General features: G+C 39.6%; 1 protein-coding gene across 1 annotated transcript; it reads right to left on the bottom strand.

Annotated features, from left to right (window-relative positions):
* Positions 1-467: 467 nt before the first annotated feature.
* LOC122658296 (lysine histidine transporter-like 8) lies at positions 468-6011 on the bottom strand. The gene is made up of 5 exons (XM_043853218.1): positions 5542-6011; positions 5107-5240; positions 2944-3377; positions 2244-2375; positions 468-972 (listed from the first exon to the last, which is right to left on the bottom strand). The coding sequence occupies exons 1-5, from the start codon at positions 6009-6011 to the stop codon at positions 484-486; spliced, it is 1659 nt and encodes a 552-aa protein (XP_043709153.1). The 3' UTR covers positions 468-483.
* Between the last annotated feature and the right edge of the window lie 5417 nt (positions 6012-11428).

Genomic DNA, 11428 nt, shown 5'->3' on the forward strand with positions numbered 1-11428 from the left:
TATTAGTTTTTAAGATCAACATTAAACGTAACGAGGTCATTTCAAGGAAGAACTTCATGTTTGAGTAACTTTGACTTGCGCTCCTTAAGCCCATCATGGTCTAATAATGCACATATAAGCACGTAGTGTATCATAATGAATGCGGTCAAGCTAAGGACTATAAAGTGGCTCAGTTGGATGATCATCTACAAAATCAATCTACTAATTAATCCAGTAAAAACTACCCTTAAAATTGCAGGAGAGACAGGGGCAGGAAGCTAGGGGTCCTTCCTCAAATCCCTCATCAGACTCTCTAGTTACAAAGTATAGGCCTGAAAGGATCATGGCCCATAGTCGCGAATACTTCAGGCCCAAGAAAGACCCTTTCAAATCATCCATCTAGGGAAGTGATTATGGCAACCAATTAAGATGTGTAATTCAGTAATTTGCATTCAAAATATTTACTAATTGTTAAGTCCACTCTTCTTAAATGACAGTTTCTTCTCATGAAGGCCTGAAGAAGTTGGGTTTAATACCTCTGTCCACAATACTCCACACAGCTCCAGCAATCACTAGAAAACTAAGAACCATACCTAAAATCCCAAGTCCCCAGTTAATGAACCACATTGCACCATATCGTTGAGGTCTCTTTATTTGAATCCACATAAAACATGGGTAAGCTAATGTGATAGGTAATGCGATTCCTCCAAGTAGACCAGCCAAGCTTCCCAAGACTGGCAGTGCCACGGCTATAAAGAAGGCCAAACATCCAAAAAAGGCCCGAATCCCTGTGCGTATCCACCTTGAACATGGCTTGTTCTTCTTGCTAGTGTATGCAAACTCCAAATTGTCAAACACAGGCATTGCATATATTTGGAAAGAGCTCAGGCAGTTAATTACCACAAGCACACTTGTTAATCCTAAGACAACCCTTGAGATTTCTTTTCCATGGAACTTGAACAAGGCGTACAACATCCCATTGTTCTGAGGTATCTGGCATCAGAGGATACACCTTTTTTTAGTTTCAATATATATGGTTCCAATGAAAAGTGCAATAAAAGAGAAACAAAGAAAGAAAATAATACTAGGGGTGTCAAAAAAACCCGGCCATCCCGATCCGGCCCTAACCCGCCTTGAGCCCAGACAGGGCTGGGCCGGGCCTGGGTTGAGGCTTTGGCCCTGGCAGGGCCAGCCTGACCCTGTATACACAATATATTATCTGTATAATGGGCTTTGTTAAGTGGGTTGGAGCTATATATTCATATATATTATATGTTCAATGGTTTTTGTTCAGTGGGCTGGGCTATGTGTATACATAATATTTATATGTTAAGTGGGTTCACTGGGCTGTTATGGGCTGTTCACTATTCAGGGCCAGGCCAGGCTTGGGAAAACCCTGGCAGGGTCGGGCGGGGTTGAGGGTATGCTTGACCCTGCTAGGGTCGGGCTGGGCTTGGGTTTAGGTTAAGGCTGCCAGGGTTGGGTTAGGGTTAAGGCCAAGCCCGGCCCAGCCCGACCCATTGACACCCCTAGAAAATACATGTTCTTGTTCTTCATATGTACAGTAGTAATTAAAGAATTTTATCAAAGGACACATATAAGTTGGTAGACCTAGGGGTGTCAAAACATAGCTCGAACTAGTAAATCGACCAAAAAAACTTGGATCAAATCGAACTGATCTTTATTGCGTTGGTTTTGGACTGGGGGTATGATGGAACTGGCTGGAAATTAGACCACATCGAACTAACTGATATCTAGACTGAAAATCAAACTGAATTATACCGATAAAAAAATCATTGAGCATGAGGTTATGAATAGATGGATTGATTCTGCATTGATTTCAATATATATGAATAGATGAATTGATTATACATTGATTTCAATATATGTTACAAATCGTTAAGTATAAAGTTATGAATAGGAAATTGATTTGTAACAATTTTTCCATTGATCTCCTTGTTCACTATACAAAATTAGTTGGATAGTTAAATGAATGATTTGATAATAGGATTCATTTTTGTGATTTCAATATTAGTTATCTATCCTAAAAATAATAACCGACGATTTGATTTATAACAAGGATTTCGCTACAAACTCTATTTATCCATTTTTTTTTTTCAATGTTAGTTTCCTTTACAATTTATTCCTCTTTATTCCAATTACAACTCAAAACCAGTACGAACCAACCGTTTGACACCCCTGGATGAAACTATGAGAATCATCATCCATAAATAATGTATATAATCTACATAGATTGAACTTACCTGGTTCCCATAAGCCCAGTAGACGGCTATTGCAAGAGGATATAAACACACTGCAATGAGAAGATATGCAAATTTCACCCCTTTCCACATTGGCACCTGAGATGGATGTTTTTGAATTGAAGGCATTGTACCCTGCAATATCATTTACAAGAAAAGAGATTTCAACGTGTTAGAAAAACAACGCAGCAAAATGGCGATTTTGCATAAGAAAACAAAGAGAAAGAGAAATCAAGCACAAAAGACAACGATTTTACGTGGTTCACCCACAAGAAGGAAGGCTACTTCCACGGCTGAGCGATAATCCGAATCCACTATTTTTTTAAAAAAAAATACGAACCCTCTCACACATCTCTCAAAGAGATAACCACAATGCATAGGAAAACCCTAACCCACGAAAGTATAAAATTGCCCTCAGAAACCCACCCGGTCTGGTCCGAACCAACATCGGAGTGAAAATGTGAAATACATATTAAATCGAAACACTCAACGAGCTATTCAGGTTCTAGCGCCTATGCGCTGACGTATGCATTTTTTTGCCTTTCTAGTGCGTTTCGAAGGCAAAAGTACCCGCCAAAGAAACACCACAATACTTTCTGGATTAGAACTGAGATCAGGCTTCACCAATAACACAACGTACCCATCTATATATAATTACCCTATCTTTAAACATCTGAAAGTGCCTTGAGTTCTACTCTCTTACCTGGATTTCAAGCACGAGATTGTGGCCTCTGAAAGCGAAAGCAATGATGCCAAGTGCATTGAGGATACTGAAGGTCTTGGCGATATCAGACTTAGGCTGAAATGGCTCATAAGAAGCACCGGCGGCCCTGCCGTGGGTAACGGAAACCACCCATATGATGGTACAATAAGTCATGGCTGTGATGGCACCAATGAGCGAGACACCAGCAATGGAGTTCAGGTTAGGTAGCTGAGCCAGGACTACGGCAGTGCAGGTAAACAACAAAAACCACTCGACGTTCGTAAGGGGGTTGGCGAGGCATGAGGTTGTGCCCTCACAAACGGTCTGGAAGAAAAGCTTCATGGTTCCACCCCCAAGGGTTATCAGTGCAACACATGTCCCACCCGAAAGGTACATGATCGGAAATAAGGCCATCAACTTCCCTCGCTTTTCACCTGAAACAGAGTAACAGACGGGCCACGGGAGATGATCGACTGCAGCCATTAGATCACTCTTTTGAAGAAGAAGAAGAATAGTAGATAAGGAGCATGTAGATCAGCAAGAAAAATGTCGTGGGTTATCATTTTCATTAGAGAAAAAAACATTTAAGGATATTTTAGTAATTAACTAATCTATTTTGTGCACTTGCATAAAAATTACCCGCAATTTTTACCAATTCAGATCTTATCTAATGGCATTTAACCATCAGAGTCACACTCAGTGGTGTTAAATGTCATTGGAGAGGATCCGGGCTCCAATTTTGGCCCCTTGATTGTTTAGGGGAGAAAAAAAGACATTGGAAGTTTTACTTGGCCATGGGTGACGGTTCACCACATTATCCTTAGGGTTTCCAAACTTCTATAGGTTTTTTAGTATGTTTTTCAAAATACTCTCTTGATACCTTCCGGTGTGCATCTGAAACCTTACGATGAGTGAATTTATTTTGACTTAAAGAATACTCAGTAAAAATAAAAAGGTCTCTCTTGGGTGTGACCAAGATGATGTGATCTCTAAACTTGATAAGGTTCTTTATCATGAGGCATGTCAAAGTTCTTCTAGAATTCTTCTGTTAGGAAAATGTTATCCTCACGGGAGAAATAACATTGTCCATCATCACATCCTGAGATAACATGTTTGTATTGTAAAAGGAAACCCTTATTGTTATAACAGTTCAATTTCCATTGTGTGATGGACTGCCATGTGCCATCTCCTTTACTCTTTTTCTCTCATTCTTACAACAATAATTTTTTGGCGAAAAGGAGTCTAAGTTAAGAGCATAGACTATGCCTGTAAAGGTATTTGACTTAATAGCACGGACGACGTCAATATTCTCTCTTTTCCTGACACTCTTCTCTTAATTTCTATTGACAAATTGTCTCCCACCCCTCCCCCCATTCGCTGGTCCCCACCCTATCATCCAAAAAAACACTCACAAAGAGAAGAAAGGGGTTTGTTCGGGGAGGGACTAACCAGATAAGGTGATAACTCATAAGTATAAATGCTAGAAAGTACTCTTTTTTTTTTTTTTTTTTTGGGTATGAATTAATATAAAGCCAACCATGTGGTCCTACTCCAACATTAGCATGTCATAGCAAGTGCATGTAGCAATTTATATCCACCATCCTCCCCATATGGGTCGATAGGTGATGCATGCTTTTGAGTGGGGGGACATGGTCATGGTTTAAGTGCACGGCATTGGAGCGGGTATCGGCAACACGCAAAATGATAAGATACCTATATGGTATCAGCCTAGATCGGTTGTATCGAAAAAAAATTATCTCTAAATTTCCTTAAAAAATGAGTTTTTTGACTGTTTTACCCCTTGTCCATACCATGCTATCGATATGATATCGACACAATATCAATATCAGTGACTAGCAAAATCGGTACATATCGCCCGATACGGGCGATATGATACCGATACTTAGAACCATGGACATGGTGGCCATGTCATTTTTCTGTGGGAGCATAGTGGTGCAAGCATTATTTCCCTATCATAAAGCTTTCTCATCCCTCCTAAGCTAATTGAATTACCCCAAAACTACTTGCCAGATCATGGGTAGTACTTCTCAATGTTAGTCATGATGATCTCGTTAATCTAATGATCTACTTTGATCAGAAGAATTTCAACCGTTGGATGGATTTTAACAAGAGAGTGTGCAAATGGGGCCAGTAGGGCATTACCGAATGCTGCCTTAGCTAGATGGAGGTATCTACTGTAGCGAGTCTCAGGATCCGATTCGTGGAGTTGGATGAGTAACCATAGAGTGTATAGCTGCCATCCAAATGCAAATGACAAACTTACAATTCCCCAAGTCCTGCAACAACAACACCACCACAACTAACCAGTCATGATTGACTAGTAAGTTTTTGTAAGTGAAACATTTATACAAATAGATGATAGATGGAAAAAACAGATACAACTCTGTCGAATTATTGAACCCACCCATGAAACAGACAAAGAAAGACCTGGCCCACATGGTACATCATAGCATCCAATCCATTGAAAAATCAAGAAATTTAATGAAAAAGAAATCAAAAACATCAGCCATCTTCAATGATTACCTCCAAAAGCTTTAGTACAGAGAGAGAGAGAGAGAGAGAGAGAGAGAGACGTACCAACCAAGAATGGTGAAAGCAAGGGGAAGGAGGAGGGCTTGAAATCCGATTCCGGAGTTAAGGGAATGGAATGCTGAGTAGAAGGCGTTGCCGTTCCTCGACTCCGTAATGGGGAGCCAAGCGTCAAGGCCACCACCACCGTGGTTGGTAGGATTTGACCGCTTGTGGTTGTGGCCTACTTGTGCTACTTCTTCATCGAGCTCCAGGTCGAGACAGCCTTGCCTGGTGGCCACGATCGCTGCCTTTCCCGGAACTGGGCAAGCAAGAGGAGGAGGAGGAAGAGGGGCAATGAAACGAGAGGGAGTAGTAGTAGTAGTAGTAGTCCTTGTGGTTTTAGGGGTTGCAGAAGTGAGTCCTGGTAATTGTGATGATCTACCCGAGTTTGGAGACGAGATTTCAGAGGATGGAACCCCTATGGCACACTCTGGATTTGATCTCTCTGTTTCTAAGAAACACTTCACATCCCCCATTTCTTCTCTCTCGTCTCTCTCACGCAAAGATAAGCTCTGACGGTGGAGCTAGTCTGGTAGTTTCGCTATATATAGAAGTTTAATAGACAAAAGGGTTTTTCCTTTCGTGGGTCGTAGAAATGTGGAAGCTGACTTATGTTTAGTATGAAGCAGAAGCTCGTGAAAACTGTGAAAATGATGACCCTCCCTCTTTACCCAGAAAAGAAAATTTTGAAAATGGTGAGCCCGTGATCTGTGTGAAGAAATAGAAGAAGTTGAGTGGGTGGTCAATTCGCATCAACCATGGGAGTCAGACTCTGTATCCATTATAAAGATAGATGTAATTAAGAGATTACAAAAGCTAGGTTGGTGGTGGTACCATACTATCTAGAGCTGTAGAGATTTGACAGAGATACAGAATTATACAAGGCAAATAAAAACGTTAAGAAAAGAAAGAGAATCACTGTGAGGCAGGCAGTGGCAGTGAATCACTCACGTTAATAAAAAACGCAAATCAGCCAAAGACACGGTTGTTTGCTTTGGAGTATTAATATTGAAGTTTTAATGGCCCCGCCACTTATGAAATGACCACCTCACTCTTTTTTACTGTGGTTTGGCTGGGCTGGACGCTCCAGTTCCTGCCACTGCAGGACAGGAACCTTTTCGGTGCCCGGACACCCCTTACTCGTAGATGCATGCATTGATCGAGGATTGGAAACTGGGATCGATCCTGTCTATACCTTATTACCTCTCGGGCTCTGGAACCTGCAAGAAGTAAAGACATTTATATAAATACTTAATTAGCGTACTATTCTACTATCATCATCTTCTGTCCCCTTTTTTGTTTCTGTGACTCCACAACTATTTTGACCATTTATTGGATTATTGATGTTGGAGCATTGGTTTTATTCGGAACTTATGGCCTAGGGTACGATTGATAACATGATAGGTTCAGCTAAAGGGGTTATATAGCCTTCAATATCAAAGAAAAAGGGTGGGGTCGAGACCCGATTGGTGGTCATTCCCAAAACCCACAAAGGATTATATCCAAGTGGAGAGAGAGAGAGAGAAAGAGAGAGATTTTATTTCCTACGAACTGCGGGTGGACGGGGATAATCAATTTAAAATAGAAAGGAGAAAGAACACCATCCAATCGTGTAACCCGTATGCTACCCCTTCGTTCAGACACAGAGGCACATGAAATGACTGTTGCACCACCTTGTCGATCAAGGGTGGTGCAACAATCATTTCATGTACCCTTGTATTTGGGTGCGGAACCCTATGAGATCGAGTGGCATTCTTTATCTCAAAATTGAATATGAGAGACTTTTTTTTTTTTTTGGTAGAAAGAAAATTCATTGAAAATCAAAGTCATTACAAGCAGTGGCCTCTTTCTCACAGAGATTCAGAAGCCACAGAGAGGAAACTGGCCAATCCATCGATGACTCAACCGACAGGGCCGACCGGGCCAAGGAGTCTGCAACAGCATTATACAACCTTGGAATAAAGCAAAACAAACAGGAAACAAAAGAGCTTTGAAGTTGGAGGATATCAAAGCCCACACCATCAATCTTATAGTCGAAGCATCTCGAATTTATTTGTTGAATCAGGCTAGAGCAATCCGACTCCACCACAATATGAGATAACCGGAGTTTAGCAACTTGAAGAAGACCAGTTCTGATAGCAAGAGCTTCGGCATAAAAACCAGAATCACAGGTGGTACCCGAAAAGTAGGCATGTATTAGTTTCCCTCGATGATCCCTGATGATGATCCCTAATCCTCTTTTACCAGAATTTTTAACCCACGCTGCATCACAATTGATTTTAAGGAAAGGCTCAAGAGGGGGAGAATCGATTTTGAGACTAAGAAGACAATCCCATAATTATTTCATTTATTTGATGATTTAATACTAGGATCCCATTTAATAACTCGATAGTTTTGATTCCGATTTTTTAATGGTTTTAGGCATTTAAATAAGCCAAAATTTCTAAACTATAAAAATAATCAAACATCAATCTTTATTTTTTTTCTTGGTAATTACAACATAACCTTCTAAATTATAATTGTTTATTATCTAACATTAAATATGCATCATAAACGGATCGGGATGATTTCAATTTTTTTTTGTTTTTTGTCCAAGATTTCAATTCCAATGGGCTCCTTTTTGTGGGAAAAGGACTCTTTTTGGGAGTGGCGAATTGATCACTCCACCATTTACCAAAAAAATGAATTGATCACTTCACCCCTATGAAGGTGAAAATCTCACCCATGTTAACGTTCTTCACATGCATGTTCATTGGCTCCCACACTAGTGTATGTGTCACACTTTCAGACAAAGAACTATTTTCCTAATCTTTCAAGAAAAATAATACTATCAAACTATGTTGCATACGCTAATGCCTCGTTTATCAAAAAACCCATACACTAAATGCCTCCATTGACTATCTCTCTTCTCCCTCTTATGTAGTAATATATATGCCCCTATTTTAGGAAGAGAGAGATAGACACAAAGGTGCTAGTATACACAACCTAACCACATTTTTTCTCCCTAATCTTAAAGATTTTGAAGTGTTTTGAAACCCATCCCATCAAATTTAGTAATTCGTCACAAAATCAATTTGAAGAATCATCCCATCATACCTAATAATTTGTCTCGCTCCCAAAACCATCCCATTTACTAATGGAAATTGTTGCTCTTAGAATCTGAATTATAACACTAGGTGGACACCTGTAGACCAAATAATCGAATAGCAAAGGAGGTTGGAGAAGACTCTGAGGAGGATTCTCCGATGTTCAAGTCAATACTCATTGAGCTGGGAACTGAGCAAACATTTAAGGTGAATAAATAAAAGCAGTTGGCAATTAATGAATAATTAAATGATCCATTTACCTCGTATTGGGTCCTTCTATTTATAGGATGGACAATAACGGCAAAGGAGGCCCCTAACCTTTGTGCCGGTGAGTAAGGTGAGATACGAGGTATCATAATGGCAGTTGTGCTCCATCGATTTAGACTTAGATATACTCCACTTGCTTTAAAATAGCCACGTGTTGACTATTCATAGGTTGGATTTATGCATACCACAAACGATCCCATCACAATTAATAATTTGGAGATTTACCCTCCCTCCTACTGCATCCCAATTTGAAATTCCAGCTATTGATGATGAGGTAGGTATTGCTGACTCTTCTTCTCTTCCTTATTTCAGTTATCCTATTTTAATCTGTGCAGGATACCAGAAGTTCAAAGTACTTTCAGCAAGATGATCGGTTGTTTTTTTGCTAGATGGTGGATTCTTTTTGCTTGCGGCAAGCTATATTAAGAATTGTGGTGGCATGGATCCAGGTGTGATTAGTATTAAAACTAGTCTTGATCTTTCAAGAAATCTGGGGTTGAAGTTATAAGAAGTGTGATGCTCAAATCAACAGATCGATGATCTTCTTCCAACTCCAACTTCAAATCCTTGGATCTATTGTGTATACATGACCTACGACCTGATATTTACTATACTACTAAGAGAGACCTTTTTTGTTACACTGTAGCTAGCAACCTTGTTAAGTCAGCTCACTTAACTAAGTCTATGTACATGGTTTCTTTTTAGTTGATTAATATAATTTTATTTTCTCATAAAAAAAATTTCACAATTAATAATTTGTACCAGAACCAGCTCCTAAAATCATCCCATGTAATATGGAATCATCTCGAGACGGTTTCGATTCAATTCAATTTTACACTCTTAATTGGGAATGAGATTTTCATAGTTTGGGAAAATCCATCCCAACAACCAAACCTGGCCTCCTCCTTTCCCCACACCATTAAAGCACCACTAACGAGTAAGTCTCTAACTGTTGTTATTATTATCACATATTTATGAATTAATGGTTAAAACTACTCCCAACTTTTACCAATTTTTATCCATCCAGAGCCATCAAGACCCTGCAAGCCTGCAATGAATGAAGGGATTATCCTTCACCGTGGATGGAGGAATATTGCCCCCCATTAGTGTCACAATAAAGCACCTATTAATGCGTTTAAGCGTGTAAGTCATACAATACTTATCACCTGTGCGGGTCATGGGAAGGATGTGTCACTATCATGGTTTGTAATCTTGGATTGGATTGGATCGGATCGGATCGGTATCTGTCGAGACCAATCCAATACACGGTACTTACAAAGGTAAAAAAGTAAAAAATATTTTTAAAAAAATACCAAGATTAGGAACCATACTCACTATGAAGGTATTCTCCTTCACCATTGGTGGAGGAAAACTGCCCCATTTATGGGTTAAAACGTGTAGTCATACAAAACCTACCACCTGTGCGGGTAGCAGGAAGGATGTGTCACTATCATGGTTCGTAATCTTGGATCGGATCAATCCATATTAGTCATATTGGATGGATCAGATCGAATCAGTATGGGTTGAGACCAATCCCAAGATCAATTCGATACACCTATATAGACCGACTATTGTTAAACATTCATAATAAATATGTGGGTAAATTACACATCACCCTTTGATTTTCAAACGAAACTCAGATCAACCCTTGATTTTTGAAAAAACTCAAATCACTCCTTAGTTTTGACCCCAATATGACAAATTAGTCCGTACCGGTAGTTTTATGGTGTTAACTGATGAAGGAAGAATAGTATTATAAATTTAATTCTAATGTTTTAATACAAAGGTAAAATAGTCCTTTCACGCCAATAACTAACAGTAGACTAACACCATTACTGTAGAGGGGATGATTTGAGTTTTTTCAAAAATTAGGGGATGATCTGAGTTTCGTTTGAAAATCGAGAGTGACGTGTAATTTACCCTAAATATATCACTATCGTATGGAATCAAATCTACAAACACTGAGAATTGTGAAGCATTGAATTATGGTGCACGATCGCCTACGGATTAAGACTTTTTCGTCACTCAGTCCGAGTCACGACCCACTCCAACAAAGCTTTTTCTCTCTATTGTGGAATGATGACGTCTTCAGCCTTTCGTCGTCGATGATCTAACCGTCCGCTAATTAACTCGGTTGGTTCATCCATCCATCCATCCGTCCATCCTCATGGACCTGCATGGGCACTCAGCAGTGGGCACTACTAGGCTGTCATACACCACCCCCTCTCCTCTCCCCTGTCTCTAGTCTTCATCACCAGTAAAAAGCAAGAAAAGAACAAAGTGCAAAGGGAAGAAGAGATTATAAAGTCGTAAAGCATCAAAATATACATAGAAGAAAAAAAAAAGAAGCAAAAGCAGGTTCCGTTGAACGGGTTTGTGACACGGTTTTAAAATACATTGTAATATGTGAAGGTTAATCATCACTTCTATGGATATTTCATGATCAATGCACAATCAACGTGAGACTAAATTTCGTGACATAACATGAATTGAATTGTATTTTAATATATCATATACATATACAAAGTCTCTCTTTCTCT

This window comes from Telopea speciosissima, chromosome 4, assembly GCF_018873765.1.
Source record: "Telopea speciosissima isolate NSW1024214 ecotype Mountain lineage chromosome 4, Tspe_v1, whole genome shotgun sequence".
Lineage (NCBI taxonomy): Eukaryota > Viridiplantae > Streptophyta > Magnoliopsida > Proteales > Proteaceae > Telopea > Telopea speciosissima.